We start from the raw sequence: 26,393 nt of genomic DNA on the forward strand, positions 1-26,393 counted from the left end.
GTCGCCCCTGATGGACAGTAGAGAGAATCAAGATTAAGGTACCTTAAAAACACACTTGAAAATTGCATATTTACCGGTAAAATAAACCTTTCACGGCAAAACAGCTAAGATAAGAGAAAATGTATAACTATCGTTTGATGAAGCGATTTCTGTTGTTGGTGTTCTTTGGCTCACATCTTGCTGATGCTTTGATGTAGAGGGATTTGATATATATACCCTATATGTCCGGAATCTGTGGACTGTCTGCTTTCTTTTGAGATATTGTTTGCGTGTATTGCATAAAGTGCCATAGCGGTAGAGGCAGAAATGTGGCGAGTGGGTTGACTAAGTGGCGCTATATGGATTTTGATATTTGGTAATTCATTTAGTTGGTGCTTGAGTTGTGTTTGGAGCATGTAAAAAAAAAATGGTGTATATATTCTTGTAGCCCAGGTTCTGCTGTTTATATTCTTTCGTGATTAGTGCATTGTTTCACACTGTGTTTTGCTAAGTCTTCTCCCTGGCCCCCAATTGGGGGCCTCTCGGTTTCAGTTAAACATGGCTTCATATTTCAGAACCGGCCGTTGCCACCTGGTGCTAGCAAACAAGACATGAAGTCAGCCAAGCTAAAGCAGACTGACTACAAGCTCCTAGGATATCAGGGAAAAACAAAGTGTTGATAACATGATTCAAATTGAAATGTGTTTCTGTTTATCTTTTTTAGTTTAAGAAAACCAGTTCCAGTTCCAATGGCATCTGAGAGTATAAAGGTATTAAGTATGTGCTTAATCAGTGTTACCGTTATTGGAAAGTTTTCTTCCCTGTAAGGGGTCCCTGGCCCCAAAAAGGGTCTATATAGTACTATAATATCAGTCATACTTTGTGTAAATTAAACTTTGGCTATAGATGACTCAAAGATGCCATCAGGGGGATTCACATTTTGGAATATAATGACACAAACTAAGAGAAATAATTAACAGCACAACATTTTTAGAACAACATCTGCACATTTTGCATTTAGCAACAACATGTTCTCAAAGTCCAAAACAAATATCTTCAAGTTTGACCGTTGTATTTTCTGAAAGTGTTTTAGGTTTCAGTCCTTTATCAGCAAAAAAAATGTCCCCTGCCAAAAAAAAACATATTTGTTCACCTGTTTCACAGATGGAAAAATAAAACTTAGAAAAATGAACCTGACAAAAAAACACCTGCCAAAATGTTTTAATACAGAAAAACTATCCTAAAATTGTTGTTTCACCTGTTCTTGAGTCAGAAAACAATCTGGACCAGGGCATTTTGCAGGGAGCAAGTCGGCTAATTGATTGACACATCTCTCCTTTTTAAATCTATAACAGTTCATCAAAGCTTGGGAAATTGATCATGGACATTCACATCTTAATGCTACGTTTTTACAGATATGAATCTAGAAGTAAAAAGTATGTTTTTTAGAAGTACCCTTCCTCTCTGAGGATCTGGATGTTTTGACTCCAGTGGCTGCTGGTACAGCGGTGAGTGATCCGGACAAATCATACCCTTTTCATACCGTTCCTTCAGATTCACCACCTGTGTGACATCACATATGTCCACTTCCACATCTTCCACTCGTTCTTTTGGAATCAAACCATGACGGCTGTGTCTGTGACCACGAGCCATGGAGTCTGGTAGATCCTGTAGGTGGATCAGGACTCTGGTCGTTCAGATTCTTGGATTTCAGAATCGTGGTTCTTGTGGTTAGACTCCGACTGGGCGTCGAACTGGGACGGGTCTGAAGGCTCCCGTGGTTCAGTCCTGGACTCTGACGGACTCAGTGGTTGTCCTGGCTGAAGCGGCTCCAGCTGTTGACGTGCCTGGATGTTAGACTCTGGAGGGACTTGTGGTTGGATCTTAGACTCTGGCGTGTCAGATGTTTGCCGAGACCAGCTCTGGTTCTCTGATGGGTCTGTTGGCCCGCAATGTGAATCTAGATGCAACTGTCTCTGCAGCTCCTCTGCACTGTGGGCCAACATGATGCTCACCTTCCTCTGGTGGGCCAGGGCCTCGTCCTTGTCGTTCAGCTGCAGCAGGAAACACAGAGTCAATGAGTAACGAGAACAACGTCTTCTTGCATGATGACCTTTTATGAAATTTAACTCAAAGAAACGAATCTAGTCTGACCGGTGGTTTAGAGTTCATGCTAAAAGGTAGGTCAGAAAACTTTAGCGTATTTCTTCAGCTCTTTATTTTCTTCTCTAATTTAATTTTTGACTATTAGCAGAAAATATTGGAAGAAGCTGACCACAAGAAGATTCCTACTAACGCTTCCACACTCCACAGCTTTAATACTGATGGCAGACTCTCACTCCCCAACTATAAACTGTATACTTGGAGTTTTTAGAGTTGTTCTGATACCAGTATCAGAAATGTCTCTGATACAGCAAAAAACTTTGGATCGCGTAACGGTGAGTACGCGAGTCTTCGCACCGATCAGATATCACGTTCTGATATAATGTATTGTCTCATTTACACTACACAGGAACAACATCAACACGACAAAAATGAGAGAGACGCGAGACGGCTTACTCGTCGGCTACTTCTATTGTCAGCTACGGCAGAAACTATCACTGCGTCCAAATCCGACGATGGAAGTAGCTAAGGAGTGAGCCATCTCGCTTTTCTCCCATCTCTGTTCAGAGTTGGACATGTGCGGTATCGATCAGGCGGGTGCTAACGGAGAGAGTCGAGTCAGCCAAAGGAAGCAAATTGTCAGCAACCTGGTAATAACTTACACTGGAAAATCCCTCCTGTAAAACGATGACTTGCTTTTCCGCTAAACACTTGGTATCTGACTTAACGTAATTGCAGGTATCGGAAACAGTATCAGAACCTCTCGTTTTATTTTAAGATTATTTCTTTAGCTTTTTGGCTTTATTATATAACATGTAGCACAGCAAAAGTTTTTCACTTCCAGTTCAAACACAATTGGTTCTTTCTTTAATCCAAGCACAACATCTGAACTGCGGCGGTCGGATTGTTTAACAGTACCACATCCATCAGTGAGTAGGACGATAGCTTATGAAAATTGCTTGAAATCACATATGAGCACATTTTGAATAACTCTGCAGTGTCTCTTGGTTTGGATGGCTCCGCAATGAGGAACAACAAAAGTACTGAAGCATGTCAGTACACCAGTCGGCATACAAAAGCACATGTCAACAGTGTTTTTGTAATTACTCTCACTGCCTGAAGGTGGACAAAGGTTCGCAGAAGAGAGTTGAAATTTAAAAATAGTCGTCTCTGCAGGCCCAACAATGCTGAAACTGAAGCACATGTTTTTCAATTGAAATCTTAAATCATTCCGAAAGCGCTACCAATTATTTTTACTCTGTTGCCTAAATCATTTAGCCTGTTGAACATTTGTGTTAATCTGGAGAACTAATTAAACTATCATGTCCGTCTGGACAGAAAACATCCCATATGGCCAATTCCAACGCCTACAACTTATCTTTTGATCAAGAGACTAATTATGTTAAACAGGCTGAGGCCACGTCCAGAGGTTACAAACGCGGAGTTATGAATCAGGCTTTTGACAGACGAGCCTGAAGGATCACCTCGCCAAACAGAAATATGCCACTACAACAAGAAATCGTGATTATCCTCGTAGCTAGACACTTTAGAGAGAGTCACAATGCTTGTTTTCTTTCTTTGTATAGGCTTTTTCTGTTTTTCTTGCAGCCTAAATAAAAACATCTACGGGTAAATAGATTCTATAAATCATATATTTCTGTGCTATCTCTCCTTGTGACATTAAGTTTAGTTATTCTTTTAAATTTGTTTCACCTGCCCTGTCATTATCCGGGGTCATGTGACTGCCTCCCATTGGTTGTTTATACTATAACAGGTGAGCTGTAGCTATTATAGCTGCTTTGCTTGTTTGTTAAATGACACCAACTGCTACTACCATTATTATTATTAGTCACATTATTATTACCTGTACCATTACGCATATTAGCTTTGCTTCCACCCTGAAGTCCTTTTTCCACAAACCATTGTGGTCCCTGGACCATGGTCGTGCCTCCTGCTGTGACCCGGCTGGCACCCACTGCTACTTCGATTATTATTATTAGTCACATTACAAATACTATTCCCTATATCATTATTTCAATTCTACTATAGTCATTGCTGCTTTTATCAGTATTCTTAATGTTTCCTTCGTTACTCTGCTTACTACTGTGATTATATGAATCATTTATGTCATATACATTGAATGTGTTGTATCTCTGTTATGCTATTCATTCTTTACACATGACATCTATTGCATTCTGTCCATCCTGGGAGAAGGATCCCTCCTCTGTCGCTCTCCCATAGGTTTCTTCCTTTTTCCCCCTGTTTTTTTAGGAGAGTTTTTCCTGTGCCGATGTGAGGGTTCCGGGACAGAGGATGTCGCATGTGTACAGATTGTAAAGCCATCCATCCATCTTCCTCCGCTTATCCAGGGCCGGGTCGCGGGGGCAGCAAGCCAAGGAGGGTCCTCCAGACGTCCTTCTCCCCAGCAACACATTCCAGCTCCTACTGGGGAACCCCGAGGCGTTCCCAGGCCAGACGAGATATGTAATCCCTCCAGCGTGTTCTGGGTCTACCCCGGGGCTTACCAGTTGGACGTGCCTGGAAAACCTCTAAGGGAGGCATCCAGGAGGCATCCTGATCAGATGCCCGAACCACCTTAGCTGGCCCCTTTCGAAGCGAAGGAGCAGCGGCTCTACTCCGAGCTCCCTCCGGATGTCTGTGCTCCTCACCCTATCTCTAAGGCTGAGCCCAGCCACCCTACGTAGGAAGCTCATTTCGGCCGCTTGTATTTGCGATTTCATTCTTTCGGTCACTACCCAAAGCTCATGACCATCGGTGAGGGTTGGAACGTAGATGGACTGGTAAATTGAGAGCTTACGGCTCAGCTCCTTCTTCACCACAACGGTCCGGTACAACGCCCGCATCACTGCTTATGCTGCACTGAACCGCCTGTCCATCTCCCGTTCCATTTTACCCGTCGTGAATAAGATCCCGAGATACTTGAACTCCCTCGCTTGGGGCAGTGACTCACTCCCAACCCAGAGAGTGCAATCCAACGTTTTCCGGAAGAGAACCATGGCCTCAGACTTGGAGGTACTGACTCTCATCCCAACCACTTCGCACTTGGCTGCGAACCGCCCCAGGTCCCCAAACCGGAAACTCTCCTCCCCCCAGCTGCACCTTGAAATCCTGTCCATGAAAATCACAAACGGGATTGGTGACAAGGGGCAGCCCTGGCGGAGGACAACACGCACTGGGAACAAGCTCGACTTTGTGCCGAGTATCCGGACACAGCTCTCACTTTGGTCATACAAGGACCGAATGGCTCGTAGCAACGAACCAGGTACCCCATATTCCCGCAGTACCCCCCGCAGGACTCCCCGAGGGACACGGTCGAAGGCCTTCTCCAAGTCCACAAAACACATGTAGACTGGATGAGCAAACTCCCATGCACCCTCCAACAGGCCTGCAAGGGTAAAGAGCTGGTCCACTGTTCCACGGCCAGGATGGAATCCGCATTGCTCCTCCTGAATCCGAGGTTCGACAATCGGCCGGAGCCTCCTTTCCAGCACCCTGGAGTAAACTTTCCTGGGGAGGCTGAGCAGTGTGCTACCCCTATAATTGGAGCACACTCTCCGGTCCACCTTTTTGAAAATGGGAACCACCACCCCGGTCTGCCACTCCACAGGCACCGTACCCAACTTCCACACGACAGTGAAGAGACGTGTCAGCCAAGACAGCCAACAATGTCCAGAGCTTTTAGCATCTCCGGTCAAATCTCATCCACTCCTGGCGCCTTGCCGCTGAAGAGCTTTTCAACTACCTCAACGACCTCCACCAGGCATATGGACAAGTCTTCCCCTGAGTCTTCAGACTCTGCCTCTTCCACAGAGGACGTGTTGGTCGGGTTCAGGAGTTTCTCAAAGTGTTCTTTCCACCGCCCGACAATATCCCCAGTCCGGGTCTGCAGTTCTCCCCCCCGCTGAGCACAGCCTGAGACAAGCCCTGCTTCCCCTTTCTGAGTCGTCTCACGGTTTGCCAGAACTTCCTTGAGGCAAGTCGAAAGTCCTTCTCCATGGCCTCACCAAACTCCTCCCACACCCAGGTTTTTGCTTCAGCAACTGCCGTAGCTGCAGCCCTTCTGGCCAACCGGTACCTGCCTGCTGATTCAGGAGACCGGGTCTGTCCGGCAGCCTCCCCCGCCACCTGATCCAACTCACCACCAGGTGGTGATCAGTTGACAGCTCTGCTCCTCTCTTCACCTGAGTGTCCAAGACATACGGCCGCAGGTCTGATGACACAACTACAAAGTCGATCATAGACCTTTGGCCTAGGGTGTTCTGGTACCAAGTACACTTGTGAACCTCCCTATGTTCAAACATAGTGTTTGTTATGGACAGTCCATGACTAGCACGGAAGTCCAACAACAAAGCAACACTCAGGTTCAGATCGGGCAGGCTGTTCCTCCCAATCACGCCCCTCCAGGTTTCTCCGTCGTTACCCACATGAGCGTTGAAGTCTCCCAGAAGAACTATGGAGTCCCCAGTTGGCGCCCTTTCCAGGACGCCACCCAAGGACTCCAAGAAGGCCGCTTACGCCGAACTGCCGTTCGGTGCATAGGCACAAACGACAGTCAGAGACTTCCCCCTCGCGGTTGGCAGTCGCAGGGAGGCGACCCTCTCGTTCTCTGGGGAAACCGCCAAAACAGCGGCACTCAGCCGGGGGCTTGTGAGTATCCCCACACCCGCCCGGCGCCTTTCACCCAGCCCCTCTCCAGGAGATTGGTTCCAGAACCAGTGCTATGCGTGGAGGTGAGCCCAACTATATCTAGTTGGTACCGCTCCACCTCCCGCACCAACTCCGGTTCCTTCCCCACCAGAGAGGTGACATTCCACATCCCTAGAGCTAGTCTGCGATGCCGGGGATCAGCACGCCCAGGTTCCCGCCCCTGACTGCCGCCCGGCTCACAATGTACCTGACCCCAAGGCCCGGCCACCAGACGCTCGCCGGCGAGCTCCCCTCCCAGGTCTGGCTCCAGGAGGGTGCTCCGGTTTCCCTTTTCCGGGCGAGGTGCCACAACTCATTATTGTCCGTGTCATTGGGGTCTGTGAATCGCTCTTAGTCTGACCCCTCCCCTGAGACCACTTTGCCTTGGGAGACCCTACCAGGAGCTATTGCCCCCAACAACACAGCTCTCAGGATCACTGGGGCACACAAACCCCTCCACCACGATAAGGTGGCGATTCACCCTGTAAAGCCCTCTGAGGCAAATTTGTAATTTGTGATTCCGGGCTATACAAAATAAACTGAATTGAATTGAAATGAAATGCCCTGACAAAGACCTTGTTAGTCAAAACATGCTGACTCATTTATTGGTTTAGCCACTATAATAAAAGCTTTTTAATATTATAAGATTTCAGAGTCAAGGCGGAGAGGAGATACTAACCAAGTCCAGTAGTCTGTAGAGAGTCTCTAAAAGATCATCGGGCATCTTGGATGGCAGCAATCCTCTCAGCCTCTGGCTCACGCTGATCAAAGGACTCCTGTTAGCACCTGGAGGGAAAAGACAGGCGCTTTGCTGATGGTAACAATAAACAAAAACTATGAGGTGGTTAAATCAAGGGTTATTTATAGCTCCATTAAGGAACCAGGGACAATGTAAATCCCTGGCTTTGACTAATGAAATCTGGACTCCCATCCGTAAGGAAAACGTTCACCAGAATCCTTCGTCCTGTGTAAATATTTTTGTGACACCTTCACATTTGGAGAAAATAGATATTTTTGTACACCAAAATTGAAATGATTCCATTTAATTCTAATGACTTGAGTTCCAAGTGTGTGTTATGCTGTATTAAGTCTGTGATTTAAGGGGAGTTACTACAAGTGAAAAGGGTACAAATTTTAACTAACATGTATCACCATGAAACTTCCCCAGTTGATTACTTACATTAGGACAACTATTTTTTGTATAGGAGATTTTCTGAAATTTCACGTTTCAATATTGAAATGAGGTAATCTCTTATTAAATATGGGATGATTTGCATCCTTTTCCAGAACAGAAATCTGAACATTGGATAAAGCCAGGTTCAGAATTGTTGTTTCATTTTGGGACATGTTAGATTCAAAGGTTTTTACAGAGGGCCTTTAAGATATGTCTTCGTATCAATCCATTAATTAGAAATTGCAAACAGCCGTAAAAAGAAACGGCCTCTAAAGATATGTTTTGTAAAATGTATTTTTATTAATAATACAAAATAGAAAATAATACAGCAACCTCATAGAGGTAACCCCACCCACCCCTCAACATACAAGAACAAACAAAACAAAACAACAACAAAAAATATCCAGACTATTTCATAAAGGATGAAAATGAATTACATTAATAGACATGAGTGATATACAAGTATAGGGGTGCATAGTTTGTTTCACAGCAATTTTTCAGCTTCCATATTCGCCACAAAGGTTAGAAATGGCTGCAAGGTGGAAAAGAAGAGTGTAGTTGACCCTTTTGTAAAGCATCGGATCTTTTCCAACTGTAAATAGTACTTAACATCTTTAATCCAGTGTCCATATGTTGGAGGTGAAGAGTCCATCCACTTACATAGGATGAGCCTTCTGGCCAGAAGGGAGCAAAAAGCAACAATGTCAGCTTGACCTCTGCTTATATTAACATCCTGGGGGGTTACTCCGAATATTGCCATGGATACAGACGGAGCAATTGATCGAGCAAAAATTTTTGAAAAAGTTTCAAATATTAAACCCCAGAAGTTTAATCATTTTGGACATGACCATAACATATGGCACAAAGTGGCCGAGGCCTGTTTACATCGATCACATGTAGAATCAAAATCAGTGCAAACCTTAGCTAATCTGTCTTTAGACCAGTGGAGTCTATGTATGATCTTAAATTGAACAACAATGTGTTTGACACAAATGGAGGATGAATACATTCTTTGAATAGCCTTGTGCCATATATCATCTTGTATCTGTTCCTCAATATCCTCTTCCCATTTCTGTTTTAAAGAATTCAAAGCTGCAAGATTGTGGACATTAAGTAGTTCATAGATTTTACTTATGGACTGTTTTTCTTCTACATTACACCCAATAACAAAATCCAAAAGGGATGCAGTAGGACAGGAGGGAAAGCAGCTGGAATGAGAGGCCATAAAGCTTCTGAGCTGTAAATATCTGTAGAAGTGTGCTCTAGGAATGTTGAATGATCTAACTAACTGTTCGAAAGAGGCATAGGTTCCATCGATATAGAGATCAAGCAGTGAGGTAAGGCCATTTTTTGACCATATATCAAATCTATTGTAGAGGGAATAAACATATGTTTTTTTGCTATTGGCTTAATAAGTGGAGGATCTTTAAGTTTGAAATGACTGATACCAGATCTTAAAGGTGTACTTAACAATTGGATTTGGTGTGAGGCTAGCCACAGATTGTGACAGCGGCAATTTAGCACACAACACTGATAAAGAAGAATAGAGAGTGGATTTCCTTTCCACAATTACCCAACTAGCGGTGAGGTATTTTCTAATCCAATGTAGCATTGCTCTAATGTTAGCTGACCAATAATAATATAGAAAATTTGACATTCCCCCTGCTTTACGGGGTCTTTGTAGTATTCTTCCCTTGACCCTAGGCCTTTCTTTATTCCAGATGAAGGTTGCAATTTGACTATCCAAGTTATTGAAGAAAGATTTTGTAAGTATTATTGGTAGGCTATTGAAAAGGTAAAGAAACTTGGGCAAAACAGTCATCTTAATTGTGTTCATCTTTCCGCAGAGAGAGAGAGAGAAACTGAGTCCCATCGGTCAAAGTCTTGCTTCATACGCGACAAAAGAGGTAGGTAGTTGGCTTTTTATAAATCTTTGTATTTACATGTTATCCAAACCCCAAAATATTAAAATTTTAGAGCTGATTTTAAAAGGAGACGAAAAAGGAGGAACATCTAAGGCTCCTGTCCAAATTGGCATTAATTCACTCTTTTTGATCGGAAATATAAAGTAGCATATCATCAGCATATAGTGAGACTTTATGTTCTAATGTCCCTCTCGGAATTTCTTTGATGTCATTGGACATTCTCAGAGCAATAGCAAGTGGCTCAAATGCTATGGCAAAAACAAGTGGGGATAGGGGGCACCCGTCTTGTACCTCGCTGTAGCTCAAAAAAAGGTGATAAGTTGTTATTAGTACGCACAGCAGCCAACGGGGATGAATAGAGATTTTCAATCCAAGATATAAATTTAGGACCGAAGCCAAATCTCTTTAGGGTGTAGAAAAGAAAGTCCCATTGCACTCAGTCAAACGCCTTTTCAGCATCTAACGAGAGAACCACTTCTGGCAAACGAGATGAGGAGGGACCATAAAGAATATTTGCAAGGCGCCTGATGTGAAAGAAGGAGTATCGGTTCTTAATAAAGCCTGTTTGATCAGGTGAAATAATTAGTGGAAGAAGTTCATCCATTCGCCTAGCCAGAATTTTTGCAAGGATTTTGGCATCCGTATTTAAGAGTGAGATTGGTCGGTACGAACTACATTCAAGGGGGTCTTTTTTTTTTTATTAATGAGATGATTGCCTGGGACATAGTGGGAGGTAAAGACTGAGACATGAAGGATTCTTCAAAAACAGATAGCAGTAATGGGGAGAGCTGGGTGGAGAAATTTTGAAGAACTCAGTCAAAAATCCATCTAGGCCCGGAGATTTGCCGCTCTGCATGCTGCTTATGGCCGAGTCTATCTCTTGAACTTTTATTGGCCCTTCCAGGTCAGCCACCATTTCTGGATCTATAGATGGGACATTCAAGTTTTTGAAGAAGTCATCAAAAGCTGTTGGGCTGGTAGACTGATTTGAGGAATATAATGATTGGTAAAATCTATGAAAACACAAATACATTTCTGCATTGTCTGTATGTTTTATGCCCTGTTCATCACGTATCTCAGGAATAGCCTGATAAGCTGTTCTCTGACGCAGCTGGTGGGCCAAGAGCTTCCCAGCCTTCTCCCCATGTTCATTAAAATTACATTGCAATTTAGAAATCATATACTCAGGTTGTTGGGATGCTAAGAGGTTGGATTCTATTTCAGTTCTAATGTAGTTCACAAAGGCTTCATTTGAAAGAAGGGCAGGATTAAGCCTCCGAGGACGGTAGCTGGGTTGTGTTGTGGGGATTTATATTGTCAAAGTCAGTGGGCCATGCTCGGATATAATTATGCACTCTACTACTGACGAGAGCAGGCCCACGTCCACAAAGAAATAATCTATTTGTGAATAACAATTGTGGACTGGAGAGAAAAATGAGTAACTCCAAATGCTAGGGTTACGAAACTGCCACACATCAGCTATACTATACGTTTTGAGGAAATGTTGGATCGAGTGGGTGGATTTAGAGTTGGGAACCTTCCTGGAAGAGCTATGGTCCCGGACAGGAGAGAGAGCACAGTTGAAATCTCCTCCCAGAAAAGGACGACGTGTTACCATGTTCGGCAATTTAGAGAAGAAAGTCCTAAAAAACGTGGTCGTCCCAGTTGGGTGCATAAACATTAGCTAAGATGACAGGGAGCCCATATAACCGGCCGACCACAATCAGAAAGCGCCCAGCAGGGTCAGATTCAACATTCGTAGCGACAAACTGTGTGTTCTTGCTAATTAATATAGTAACTCCCCTGACTTTTGAATAAAATTTAGAATTAAATACTTGGCCCACCCATCCGCCTCTTAGTCTACGGTGATCAGCAACACGTAGATGAGTTTCCTGAAGGAATGCAATGTCAGTTTTAAGGATCTTCCGATGAGTAAATACTTTTTTACGTTTTACCGGGTGATTAAGAGATTTAACATGCCAACTTACCAATTTCACTGAGCAACCATTTACCTGAGAAGAAACATTAATGTGAACCATGTGGGGCTGAGAAGGAAAATATAAAACATGCACACCTCCCCATATACAAAAAACATGACAACAATATGTATGGAAAAAGAAAGGCTAGTCTGGCATTTTCCTTACCCTCGTCATTTACACAAACATGTTCCACACATTATGTGCTTGCTTGGGCAACCTCTAAGCTAAACTTAAAGTGAGCTCCTGTTCACCTCATCTTTAAGTATTGAAGCAACATTATAGCAACATTATAAGTGACTAGTAGTTCTCTTGAATACCTATGTTGAATACACTTATTGTAAGTCGCTTTGGATAAAAGAGCTAAATGTAATGTAAATCAATGTCAACAGCCTACCATATTGCACTGCCGAGTGACCAACAAAAAACAATGATAAGATGGTTTTAACCTGTAGACTGTAATCTTCACCTACAAGTCAGGTTAAGTGGAACTTAAATGTGGCGTAAATCTAGGTACAGCTAGTAACATATTTTCTTTAACATAAACCTCTGTTCGGTCAGCTTCACCAAGTATATCAGGTACACTACATAAAGAAATAAACAGCTATTACGGCGGATGCAAGATTCATTTCCACCTTGTATGTTTCCTGTTTAATGAAGTCCTGAAATAATAACTATCCTGGACCATAACAGCATTCAAGAAAACAGGTCATGATAATGATATAGAGTGACAAGCATAAACTGTGGTATTAAGTGTCTAAACATATTGCCGTCGACAGACCCACCAGATTCAAATCTGAAAGGGACATGACGTGATGCTGTCTATCCTTAGTGTGTCCCATCATCCGTTGTTGTAACAATGTGCTTCTTAATGTATGCCATGGCTTTATCCGGGTCAAGAAATTCCTTGTCCGTCCTGTTGTGAGTGATACGAAGTCGGGCAGGGAAGAGAATGCCGTACCGGACATCTTGCTGATCTCTCAGTAGTTTCCTGGCTTCCGTGAATGCAGCAGGAGCCCTGGTGACCTTCACTGTGTAGTCTGGAAATATGGCAATAGCGCTTCCCTTGAACCTGAGCAGACCTTGATTGCGAGCACGGTACAGTACATCAACACAGTCCTGGTAGTAATGTAGCTTGGCAAGACTGTACGTGGTTTGCCGGTGTGGTCTCTTGGTGCAAGACTGTCCGGTGTGAGCGATCCACGACAATGTTTTTCTGCAGTTTAAGCACCTCGGACAACAGCTCAGACACTGACTCTGTAGTACTCGACCCAGGCTCCTCTGCAACTCCCAGGATCAGAATGTTACACCTGCGCATCCTCCGCTCCATGTCTTCACATTCATCTTTCAGCTACCCCAGCTCTTTCGTAAGGGTGGTTACAGTAGTTTGCAGTTCTACCACTTTGTCTGACCATGATGATATGCACCCTCCATGTCCTTAATAGTAGACTTAACTTGGTCGATTTCGTTTCGAGCTAGCGCTGCGTTGTCAGCTCTGACTGCTTGGAGCTCGCTCCTCAGGTGGTTAAAACCTTCAGTGAGGGAGTTTTTCAGCTCTGTTCTAATGACAGAAGAAAGATCCGCTCGTAAATCAGAAAGGATCTGAGACTTAAGGTCTTCTGTGTCCATTTCTCCCGTGTCTTTGAGGGAAGGGGTAGGTGAGCGGTTACGGTCTGTGATTGTACTCCGGGCCGAGGAGGTGCCGGGCCTGGTAGTGGAGGGTCCATTGTACTTGTATTTTCGGAGATTAGAAAAATGTGCACAAAACAGCATACAGCGGGTAAAATAAGTATTGAACACGTCACCATTTTTCTCAGTAAATATATTTCTAAAAGGTGCTATTGACATGAAAATTTCAACAGATGTTGGTAACAACCCAAGTAATCCATACATACAAAGAAAACCAAACAAATAAGTTCAGAAATTAAGTTATGTGTAATAAAATGGAATGACACAGGGAAAAAGTATTGAACACGCTTACTGAAATTTATTTAATACTTCGTACAAAAGCCTTTGTTGGTAATGACAGCTTCAAGACGCCTCCTGTATGGAGAAACTAGTCGCATGCATTGCTCAGGTGTGATTTTGGCCCATTCTTCCACACAAACAGTCTTCAAATCTTGAAGGTTCCGTGGACCTCTTCTATGAACTCTGATCTTTAGTTCTTTCCATAGATTTTCTATTGGATTCAAGTCAGGTGATTGGCTGGGCCATTCTAGCAGCATTATTTTCTTTCTCTGAAACCAATTGAGAGTTTCCTTGGCTGTGTGTTTGGGATCATTGTCTTGCTGAAATGTCCACCCTTGTTTCATCTTCATCATCCTGGTAGATGGCAGCAGATTTTTATCCTTCCTTCAATTATATGAAGTTTGCCAGTGCCGTATGCTGAAAAACAGCCCCACACCATGATGTTCCCACCTCCAAACCTCACTGTTGGTATGGTGTTTTTGGGGTGATGTGCAGTGCCATTTGACCTCCAAACATGGTGTGTATTATGGCATCCAAAGAGTTCAATTTTGGTCTCATCTGACCAGACTATATTCTTCCAGTATTTCACAGGCTTGTCTAAGTGTTGTGCAGCAAACTTGAAACGAGCTTCAACATGCTTTTTCTTCAGCAATGGAGTCTTGCGTGGTGAGCGTGCATACAGGCCACGGCGGTTGAGTGCATTACTTATTGTTTTCTTTGAAACAATTGTACCTGCTAATTCCAGGTCTTTCTGAAGCTCTTCACAAGTGGTCCTTGGCTCTTGGACAACTCTTCTGATAATTATTTTCACTCCTCTGTCAGAAATCTTGCGAGGAGCACCTGGTCGTGGCCGGTTTATGGTGAAATGATGTTCTTTCCACTTCCGGATTATGGCCCCAACAGTGCTCACTGGAACATTCAGAAGTTTAGAAATCCTTCTGTAACCAATGCCATCAGTATGTTTTGCAACAATAAGGTTGCGAAGGTCTTAAGAGAGCTCTTTGCTTTTACCCATCATGAGATGTTTCTTGTGTGACACCTTGGTAATGAGACACCTTTTGGGACTGAACCAGATGATATTAATTTGCACTGCTAAGGTGTCTTGGCTTTCCATGCCTTTTTGCACCTCCCTTTCTTCATGTGTTCAATACTTTTTCCCTGTGTCATTCCATTTTATTACACATAACTTAATTTCTGAACTTATTTGTTTGGTTTTCTTTGTATGTATGGATTACTTGGGTTGTTACCGACATCTGGTGAACATTTCATGTCAATAGCACCTTTAGAAATATATTTACTGAGAAAAATGGTGACGTGTCCAATACTTATTTTACCCGCTGTATCACTTGTGTTTGAAGTACCGGAGTATCTTAACAGCTGTTTATAGTAAAGATTGACAAAACTAACGTTGCTTCTTTTGTTGAAAAAAGTAAAAGTTGAGCAGGAGCTCAGCGATACACGTCTTACTCCATTACTTGCGCTCTAAAGCCCCCCCAAATTTCATAACTTTTAAGACACTACAGGTGATTAAGGTCAAATAAAATAACTAACTTACTAATAGATATCTTCATGACACTTTCCAAGATGATTTCTTACATTATGACAATACATTTTTGGATTACAAGTTTCCTAAAATGTTATAATATGCAAATTAGGCTTTATCAAAGGGTAACTTTGTGTGAATTTAGGAGAAATATTTAGACGCAAATAGACAAAGTAGTAAAATAAACACCTAAATGTGTATTTTGGATGATTTTCTTTTGGATGCCACTACTCTGAAAGACGACGTGTTGTGGAAACAAAATAGCACAAAATGAACTCTGAACTGATTTTGCCTGTAATGTCTCACTTTATGTTAAAATTCGAAAACGGCTTAATAACTAGAAAGACGCCATATAACTGCAAGTCGATCACTATTAACAGTTGTGAAATTTACACACACACCAGTATCTCTAGGGACTGTACAGGTAAGTGAATCAGTTTTAGAAGTTCCCAGACTGTGGACAGGACCCTCCGGTCTGATCTGATGCAGTGTTCTGTGTGCTGGTAGCAGACTTACTTTCAGCCTTGCAGTGATGGGATTTCAGGATGTGGGCGTCAGCCAGCAGCATGAAGTGATCACTTCGTTTCCTCAGCTGCTGTTCAAAGGCGATGCGGAAAGCATCCGCGACCATCGACGCCTCCTCTCTCCTCAAACGCTGAGCATCCAGCTGGAACACACACACACACACACACACACACACACACACACACACACACACACACACACACACACACACACACACACACACACACACACACACACACACACACAGTAAAGGAATATAACTATTAACACTAGTTGTCAGGAAGTTGGTTTGAAAACCTTACAAGAGCAAGATCGTTTTTATTACAACTGACAAAGCAAGTAGAGCAGATCAGAAATCAGAATCAACAAGGACATCTTATGAACAACAACGATAGTTTGTCAGCAGGCGGCAACTTTCGTTTCTGACAAGTGAAGTCAATGGGGAAGTGTTTTAAAATTGTAACACTCTCTAATGTCCATCAGGGGGCGACTCCTCTGATTGTATATAAGTCTATGATAAAATGACTACTTCTCACTTGATTTATTCCCTCAGTAAACATTGTAAACATGAGTTTATGGTCTCAATCTCTAGTTTCAAGTCTTCTTCAATACAGCATGATGTTCATTTTCGTAAATTATGGTCCATTTAGAGTCAAATAGACCATAAAGCAGGGTATGCTTTAGGGCGGGCTTACTGTGATTGACAGGCTGCTGCCGCTCCTAGAGCTGTAAACAGTGTCTCTACGTCACTCCTCCACATTTCAAATATGGTAACCTCCGTTCATTGGTTGGAAAAAAACAACATGGCGACAGCTGTAATTCAAGATGGCGACGGCAAAATCGCAGAACTCAAGCTTTCAAAACAGCAGTCCACTTCTTATATACAGTCTATGTTTGCGAGTAAAAAGAGGAAAAGGGGCAGAGCTTGTAACAGCTGTAGCCATTAGATGCAGTAGTTTACCTCCTGTTGCAGCTGGACGAGCTGCCTCCTGCTGGCGGCAGCAGTCCGGCTGCATGGACAAGCTTCAGCAACACCAAGACACCGGCAGGCCCCCAAAACCGCCAGCTGGAAAAACAAAGAGAAGATGAAGACCAGTACTCACTAAACTCCTGAGTACAAGTACATGTTACTTAAAAATTATACTTAAAAGGGACAGTGTGTAACAGTTAGGGGTGTTTATTGGCAGATGTTGTTTATTGGCAGATATATGTTTTAAACAGTGTGTAATCACTCGAAACTAAGAATTGTTAAGTTTTCCTTAGCTTGAAAAAAGCCATTTCAAGTGGGGCAAAAAAGTATTTAGTCAGCCACCAATTGTGCAAGTGCTCCCACTTAAAAAGTTGAGAGACGCCTGTAATTTTCATCATAGGTACACTTCAACTATGAGAGACAGAATGGGGGGAAAGAATCCAGGAAATCACATTGTAGGATTTTTAATGAATTAATTGGTAAATTCCTCGGTAAAATAAGTATTTGGTCACCTACAAACAAGCAAGATTTCTGGCTCTCACAGACCTGTAACTTCTTCTTTAAGAGGCTCCTCTGTCCTCCACTCGTTACCTGTATTAATGGCACCTGTTTGAACTTGTTATCAGTATAAAAGACACCTGTCCACAACCTCAAACAGTCACACTCCAAACTCCACTATGGCCAAGACCAAAGAGCTGTCAAAGGACACCAGAAACAAAATTGTAGACCTGCACCAGGCTGGGAAGACTGAATCTGCAATAGGTAAGCAGCTTGGTGTGAAGAAATCAACTGTGGGAGCAATTATTAGAAAATGGAAGACATACAAGACCACTGATAATCTCCCTCAATCTGGGGCTCCACGCAAGATCTCACCCCGTGGGGCCAAAATGATCACAAGAACGGTGAACAAAAATCCCAGAACCACACGGGGGGACCTAGTGAATGACCTGCAGAGAGCTGGGACCAAAGTAACAAAGGCTACCATCAGTAACACACTACGCCGCCAGGGACTCAAATCCTGCAGTGCCAGACGTGTCCCCCTGCTTAAGCCAGTACATGTCCAGGCCCGTCTGAAGTTTGCTAGAGAGCATTTGGATGATCCAGAAGAGGATTGGGAGAATGTCATATGGTCAGATGAAACCAAAATAGAACTTTTTGGTAAAAACTCAACTCGTCGTGTTTGGAGGAGAAAGAATGCCGAGTTGCATCCAAAGAACACCATACCTACTGTGAAGCATGGGGGTGGAAACATCATGCTTTGGGGCTGTTTTTCTGCAAGGGGACCAGGACGACTGATCCGTGTAAAGGAAAGAATGAATGGGGCCATGTATCGTGAGATTTTGAGTGAAAACCTCCTTCCATCAGCAAGGGCATTGAAGATGAAACGTGGCTGGGTCTTTCAGCATGACAATGATCCCAAACACACCGCCCGGGCAACGAAGGAGTGGCTTCGTAAGAAGCATTTCAAGGTCCTGGAGTGGCCTAGCCAGTCTCCAGATCTCAACCCCATAGAAAATCTGTGGAGGGAGTTGAAAGTCCGTGTTGCCCAGCGACAGCCCCAAAACATCACTGCTCTAGAGGAGATCTGCATGGAGGAATGGGCCAAAATACCAGCAACAGTGTGTGAAAAGCTTGTGAAGACTTACAGAAAACGTTTGACCTCTGTCATTGCCAACAAAGGGTATATAACAAAGTATTGAGATGAACTTTTGTTATTGACCAAATACTTATTTTCCACCATAATTTGCAAATATATTCTTTAAAAATCAGACAATGTGATTTTCAGGAATTTCTGATTTTGTCTCTCATAGTTTAGGTATACCTATGATGAAAATTACAGGCCTCTCTCATCTTTTTAAGTGGGAGAACTTGCACAATTGGTGGCTGACTAAATACTTTTTTGCCCCACTGTATATCTTCCTAGGGAGCAGGTCATCTTCAATCGAGGCCGCCATGTTGCACCACCATCTTTCTACATTAGCTCAGAATGGACACTGGCTTGAGGGAGAGCTTTTTGCCTTTTATGTTATCTGAAAGTAGGGATGTGATCCAAAACCCGGTATTAAACAGGCCCCGGTGCTAGATAATTATATTGTAGTATTGATAAGCCCCAACGTTACTGGTGCTTTTTATTAGTACTTTTAATGTTTTGATATCATTTATTATCACGCTGCAGCGCGCATCTGCTCTGCTCTCTGTCGGGCTGAGCTCCTCCAACTACGAACACACACACTTAGACGCAAGCACAGCGCTGCAGTAAACAAGATGAAGTGAAGGGCACTCAAGTCTACGGCAACTACGCTTGTTACTGTGCTTGCAATAAAACATTTGCAAGTAAAAAGCCAATACCTTATCAATACATCTGTGAACATGTAAATGAAAATGAAACCTAATTCATTCGGCCATGTTTTCACAAGCACAGCATGAACGTTTGGTCAAAAGCTTCTTTTTTTTTTTACTTCTCTTCTGGCTAAGACAAAGCAGCCAGTTGGACAGAGGACAGAGGTCAGGAGGCATGACACTGATACTGACTTTATAAACTTCACTCAGGAATGTCAATTATTTTATTGACATTTTTAATTTGTTTCCAGTGAGATATTAATGACGATATATAGTGACTTTGCTAATGTAAACATAAGTGTTGCTGCTCTAGAAACAATACTTAGCTATATCTTAATAATCAATAAATTCTAATTCTGTTCTGAATTTCTTAGTTTTTAAAATCTATATTTATTTTTAAAAACAATTATTTAGTTATGTAGGAGAACGGTATTGTTTATTGAGTATTGATAAGAGAAGCTCCTTGTAGTACCAAAATCCTAAAGATGCCCATACCTACCTGTAGGCCACTTAAGTTCTCCAACATGCATGGGAAGGGAGGGGCTGAGCTGAGGGGTATTTAGTTGGTTGCAACCTGACACAATCCACTAGATGCCACTAAAACTTACACACTGTCCCTTTAAGTAAAACAGTATGGATGTACCCTTTTTAAAAACAGATAGAAATGTCCATCTCCTTCCTAGATACAACACTTCTAGTTTCAAAATTTTGTTTTTATTGTGCTTACATGGTGCATATTCATAAATATTTGTGTGGTGAAATTACAAAAAAAACTAAAAAGGTACAGTTCTGAAATATTGTTCTTTTTACTGCAGTACAAGCTGTAGTTACTTTTAAAGTTTAAATGTTTTTTTTAAATGCTTATAAACCAGTGCATTATTAAAAATGTAACTAGTGTTTCACTTCTCTTTTTTTTTTGCTTGTGAACTCTCAACAGTGTGTTCTTATTTCTATGAGACATTCCCCCTCTAAACTCACATGGTTTCATTGAGATTAATCCAAACAGGTAAAATGGAGAAAAAGAATCTAATGTTTTATAAAGCAGATAATATTAGAGAAAATCAGTGTATCCGAACCTAGTTTATTCTTCCTCTCTCTCCCATAAATCATCTCTCTACCCCTCATATTAATCTGATGACCTTTGGAGGGGCTTGACCCGTCGGTTTAGAACTAGCTAACTGTATATAAACTGGTTAAAACTAGCTCCACCTCCACCAGCTACAACGGTAACATGGCACTCTAACATTGCTGCATCACCATTAACTATCTAAAAATGTCACACAGAATCAGGAGACAATTTACTGCACAACCAGTCCTTTTACTGTCAACTCATATTTTTGTACTTTTAATTCAACAGGATTTAGAATGCAGGACTTTTATTTGTAATGGAGCTTTTCTTCTTTTTAAAAGGATTTATTTGTACTTTTTACTGGTTTTTTACTGGTTTGACCACTAAGACCCACTGTCCGTGAAAAAGGCATTATTCAAAATGTGTGGTTTGGACATTACACAGTGTGACGTAACTGAGCTGAATGTAAAGCTTTAGTCTTGATTCTTGACCAGACTTTATGGTTTTCTCTCTCTGTGATGGTGATTGGTGCTCTGTCTTACCTCCAGAACACTTGCGTCTCTCTCTCGACTGTATTGAGGTTTGGTTCTTTGGTAAGCTTTCTGCTCCTTCACACTCAGCATGGAGAGAAGCTCCAAGCACTGCCGACTAAGAGCTGCAAACACAAACACACGACCAAATCTAACAAAAAAAGTCCATGAGATGCTTTTGAAAAGCTCTGTAAATAGGCTTAAAAAGGACCTTGGGTTAACATTATTTAGTCAGTTATTTAGATGCCCATTCTGACAGAGTCACAAACTGAGGGTTGGGAGCTTCATGAGGTTTGGTGACCTGAAATGAATCTATATTATTCCGCATTTACCGGAATTTTCTGCCCGGAGCTGCTGGATCTCACTCTCTCTTTCCTCCAGGTTGTCGGTCAGAGTCTTGTTCTCACTCAAAATTCTGAAAACAACAATAAAGTCATAAACCAATGAAAATACCAGACATTAGTGTTTGTAGAGTAAAGCCAACCTGTTGTATTTCTGTTCCCAGGATTGCTGCGACTTCTTCATCTGGACCTGGTTGAAGCTGAGTTCCCACTGCAATCTATTGACCTCCTGAGGGAGATGGAAGCAACAGATCGACCCCGTTGACACCATTTAAATGTGTTTGGATATTGCTTGAACACATGAAAAACGTCAGAAAGTATTGAGGACAAATTGGTGGTCAGGGGCCGATGTGACCACATTGAATAAAAGGTGTAAATGAAATTGCTTTTTCAATTCAGATAAAACAACTACGTGGGCAGAGAAACCTAATCGTCCGCTGCTGTTCCAAACCAGCTTGGTGGCAACCGTTAGCCAGTTAGCCAAATCAAGACACGCAAGTCCTGAGTCAAGTCCTAAGTCCAGACAGATAAGTCAAGAGTCAGGTCCCAAGTCAAGACAGGCAAGTTCCAGGTCAAGTCCAAGTTGATGAATAGCGTTAATAGTGGTTGATTCAGGAAATTAATTGATTCGTGGCACACTTTTTAAATAACAATCTTTTAAATATTTGGGCTTCCGGGAACGTATCAAGTATTATCAAGTCAAAAGGTTCAAGTCCAAGTGATGTCATGGGTCACTGGTGTTATCGTTCAAGTCTTTTTTTGATTATGATAAGTCGAGTCTGAAGTCATCAAATTTGTGACTCCTAGTCATTTGACTCTAGTCCCCAGCTCTGCCTAACAGTCTTTAATTGATAGTGTATGTTAAGTGTTTCGGATACAGAACTAATCCACAAAAGGTCCAGACTTGTGTCAAATCACCAACAATCAAATCAAGCTAATTTAGTTGTAAATGAAACATGTTTAATTATACATTGTGCTAAATTGTTCTTAATTCATGATACTTATTTATCTTATCTTATCTTTGTGGGCTTTCACTGCCTGGAATGCCCCTCTCATCAGTTGAAATAAGTCACAATGTAATTATAAACAGTGAGTTGTCTCTTTCTACCAGGATGTCTTGTGGCATTACACTGGTTTCCTTTTTCTCTTTGATAATCAGGACTGACGAGGAACCTGCTGTATGAATGTTAAAGCAAACAGACCAAGCCCTTATTTGAGCAGCCTCTACTTACCTTCTCTAGAGCTTTAGCCTCCGCCTCAGTTTTCTGCAGCAGACTTTTAGTGTGACTCGTGGCTTGGTCAAGAATGGCCTGTGTGAAGAAGAGCAGTTCATATTTACCGGCTAAACGAAGTCAAGACTTTGTGGGTCTTTTTCGCAATAAAGTATGATATATCCATGTACATTATTGCAAATAGTCTGGATATGATACTGATATCTTTATTTTTGTTTTGTTTAACATGGACTCTACTTTCATAGTTTGGGCCATCATTTCTAGCAGAACTTGTTTCTCACAAGCTTCATATTATTCCACTGGGCAGTAATTTTGGGGCTTTTTTTGCCAATTGACAGCGGGAATTGACAGGAAAGTTAACGAATGATAAATCATAAAGGGTAAAAACTCCAGCGACACAGAGGGTCCCAAGTGGACCCTGCTTTAAGGGGTCCGCAGAGATAAAAAAAAATGTAATCGAGAACCACCGTCAAATACGCATTTTACACAAAAAGTAGCACATAAAAGCAGGTTTTTAAACCAGCTAAAATAGGTGATGGACCTCTAATCTATTGCCAGAAGACGGGTATTCCGTACCGTTTTATTTTTCTGGCGTGTCATGTTCGACATCACCAACACGCCGGAAAACAGGGTTAGTAAACTGAAATTTCTTGCAGTGGATCATTTTTTTTTGTAAACTGTTACTTATTCAATCTCTTTTTCAAACTCTGTGACGCCAAACTTGGAATTATGTCCAAGCGCTGCTTTGACGGTTGCGGACAGAATATGTGTCTGAGATGACAAAAAACAACAACTGAAAAGACAAAAGTCAGAAGTTGGTTGTTGTTAGTGGGTTCATTGTCCAGTAGTAAAGAGGCTTTAGATCCCAAGGATGCCGGAAAAGCAGAGTTTCTGACGGATACTGGCTGCCTGGGAGCTCTTGGGCTTTCAACTGAACTACAGAAGAGTGAGGTGTATGATACTTCAGTATGTGTCTGCTGCTCTACCTTCCCCTGCAGGATCTTCAGTGCTTCATATTTGCCTTCAATGTAACGATGTGCCACCTCCAGCTCACAGCACAACACGTCTATCACCTGTCAACACAGCAGAGCCATCACATACAGTTTGCCAGGCTACAGAGGACAGAATGATATCAATTATAGTTTGTCTTTTTCTTTTCTTCTTCTTCACTCGTCCTACCTCAGTCGCTTCCTGTAGTCTGTCTTTCAGCTCGTCTTTGGATAGGTCCACCAGGGAGCCTGTTGATTCACAAAAAGTGTGCTCATGCATCAGAAATAGTGGAAAATGTGTGTGTCTGTGTTTTTCTTGTAGTTTAGTGTCTGAGTTGTAGCTTTAACAGATTCAGAGTAAGGACAGCTTCCTCCTTTTGCCAGATTTACAATATTTTTCAATGTGGTTTTCTTTGTTAAACCAATTTCTGTATGCAATGTATTTGTAATTTAGCAATTAAAACTATAACAGTTACTTTTTTGTGCTTTCATAATACCTTTGTTACACATTAAATCACCTCCTGACCTAACTGTCACTCATGACTAAAAACACCCTTTTTAAAGAGCTATTGGTTGAAAGCTGCATTTATTTTGTTTAAGCCAGAGAGACTGGTCCAAACCTTTCTGCTTCAACAGACCAATACAAAGTGAATATGTGACAATATACAAAATACTACAGGAAGGGTGTAATATAACAGTAAAAAAATTATAAAAAATCAAGTTAGGGTCTCCTTACTTCTGCGCACAAAATTACAATTGAGTTCATGACATAATGCAATATTTATGTACGTATATATGTACATATGTATATACATATATACACATAAATATATATACATGTATACATATCTATAAACAATACATATATGTGTACATACATCTAAACACACATACATATACGTGTATATATATACACACGTATATGTTGTATATATGTATATAAATATTGTGTTGAATAATATCAATCTTTTTATGTATATTGTATTTGGTTTTGTTGGTTATGTAAAACACGTTTTTTTTAATCCACAACTTGCATGTGGGGATATATTGGTTGGTTTCTGGATATCTTCTTTGTTACAGTAAAGGGTCAGTTCACAGAAGTTCTTACTGTAGGGAGGCGGCTTCCATCGGGCTCTCTGCTGCGTCCCTGTGGCCTTCAGTCCGGGGATCCAGGCCGCCTCTCCTGTCAGGCTGCCGCGCCCCCGCAGCTCTGTTCTGGACAGCAACTTCTCCGGGAAACCGGCAAAGCTCTGGCTCTTGTTCCTCGTGGAGCTGGGCGCCGCTCTGACCCCCATCCCGTCACCCAGGTCCCCGTCCACCATGTCATCGTCCGGGCTGCAGGCCTCACTGACCTCCTGCATCTGACCAAAGTCAAAACTATGTTTTTGCTCCTCTTAGCAAAAAGAATTGTCCCAAATATAGGTCTTTTATTTTCTGGATTAGCCAAAACCAGCCATTCCTGTCTAGCTACTTAATCTATAAACATGGTCTTAATAGTCTAGGACATTGTAGGTATTAGGTCATACCTCAATTCCTACAATAATTAACTCCTTTCTGTGGTCCAGGCAACTGCTTAAAGTTGTGCTTCATATAAATCAACTAGTGAAACATTCTTGTGTTTCTAATCACTGAGTCTTGACAGGTCTACTCACATTCACACCTACATGCAATTTAGAGTCAACAATTAACCAATGCTGCATGTCTTTGGACTGTAGGGAGGAAGCCAGAGAACCCCAACAAAAACCCACGTAAAACACAAAAGTACAGTGTTTTGTTTCAAAGGTTCACCAGCCAAACGGAGTGGAAAGGACTGACTTAGGGTATAGTTTGGAACACAGAATTATACTATTCCCATTTACAGTCAGTGGACTTCTTTTTTTTTTTTACAAATATGCCAAGTCAATGGTTTGGCCATCATTTAGCTTGTTGCAGACAGTAACATTTCTGTAATTCTAGCCTTTTTAAGAGTTTTGGCCAACCTGGACCACTCCATTGACCCCGGCGCCCTCACAGAGCTCATTTGCTGCAATAATCCAAAATTCAATGGAAAAAGTGGGACGTTAACAGGGCAATGCGTACTTCTTGGTTGGTCATCGCTGCTGCACTCCCTAGAGTTGATTGTTCCCTAAGTATGCGTTCATTTCCCTTTTCACAAATGATGACACTACAATAGAATAAGGCTAATTTTGGTATAACCCCGCTCCCCCTCCAAAAAACTAAATCACTCTCCTATTCATGTCTATGATGACATCCGTTTTGAGACTTTGAGAGAGACAACATCGGGTTCACAAGTATTTATTGAACTGTCCTCGGCCGTGGACGTAACATACTGGACTTTAGTTGGTGTTAAACTTTAAAAACTCTTGGCAGACATCTGGCTGGTAGGCTACACAACTTGGCATGACTGCTACAGTGTGACTAGTTCTGCTTCCTCTTAGTCGATTAATCGGCCGTTTTGGTCTTAGTCGAATCATATTTCTTTACTAGATTAGTCTTTTTTATGCTTTTATTTAATGCTGAATTACTTATTCACCAAGAAACTTCTGAGCACATCTCTAGAAAACACAACATTTAAAGTGGTGCTTTTGTGTGATTCTTTGTGGATAAACTTCTGTCGATTAAATTAAAACTAATTGACAAAATCGTTTGGGTTTTGGTCGACTAAGAATTTCTTTGGAAGTCAGATGTAGTGTTGACAATGAATCATCGAGCTGACATCACCACTTTAGTCTCAATTCCGATTCCTTTATGGAAAGAATTAATGAAACACGAAAACAAACTAAGAACTAAACAATATTGGTCACATAAATTCCTATTTAGCGTTAGTTTTTATGAATAGCTTCCTCTTACCTGAAACTTTGAAGCAGTAAATGTTAGATTTACAGCCTCGGTTTACAGACGACAAAAAAAAGTTCGGTAAACGTTTATCCCGGTTTTACCGAAGTGAGAGTTCAAGCAAGTTTACCGTGTTATTACTACGAGGTAACCCCGTTCCTCCTCCACCTGCAGCGCAGGTCTTACC

At 41.9% G+C, this 26,393-nt stretch overlaps 1 protein-coding gene across 1 annotated transcript; it reads right to left on the reverse strand.

Annotated features, from left to right (window-relative positions):
- Positions 1-26,382, reverse strand: ccdc125 (coiled-coil domain containing 125). Its single transcript, XM_054601625.1, has 12 exons — positions 26,222-26,382; positions 24,480-24,732; positions 23,562-23,620; positions 23,369-23,455; positions 22,383-22,460; positions 21,294-21,379; positions 21,142-21,224; positions 20,822-20,934; positions 16,862-16,966; positions 15,892-16,042; positions 7,469-7,575; positions 1-2,033 (listed from the first exon to the last, which is right to left on the reverse strand). The coding sequence occupies exons 2-12, from the start codon at positions 24,730-24,732 to the stop codon at positions 1,659-1,661; spliced, it is 1,497 nt and encodes a 498-aa protein (XP_054457600.1). The 5' UTR covers positions 26,222-26,382; the 3' UTR covers positions 1-1,658.
- Between the last annotated feature and the right edge of the window lie 11 nt (positions 26,383-26,393).

The sequence above is a fragment of the Anoplopoma fimbria genome, chromosome 7, assembly GCF_027596085.1.
Source record: "Anoplopoma fimbria isolate UVic2021 breed Golden Eagle Sablefish chromosome 7, Afim_UVic_2022, whole genome shotgun sequence".
In the NCBI taxonomy this organism is placed as follows: Eukaryota; Metazoa; Chordata; class Actinopteri; order Perciformes; family Anoplopomatidae; genus Anoplopoma; species Anoplopoma fimbria.

Excerpts from the sequence above, each read along its gene's own strand:
- ccdc125 (XM_054601625.1), bottom strand. The coding sequence starts at position 24,732 with ATGCAGGAGGTCAGTGAGGCCTGCAGCCCGGACGATGACATGGTGGAC. Across the intron at positions 16,967-20,821 it reads GAGACGCAAGTGTTCTGGAG|CTGGCGGTTTTGGGGGCCTG; the intron begins GTAAGACAGAGC and ends TTGTTTTTCCAG. Across the intron at positions 7,576-15,891 it reads CCATCACTGCAAGGCTGAAA|GTGCTAACAGGAGTCCTTTG; the intron begins GTAAGTCTGCTA and ends TTTTCCCTCCAG.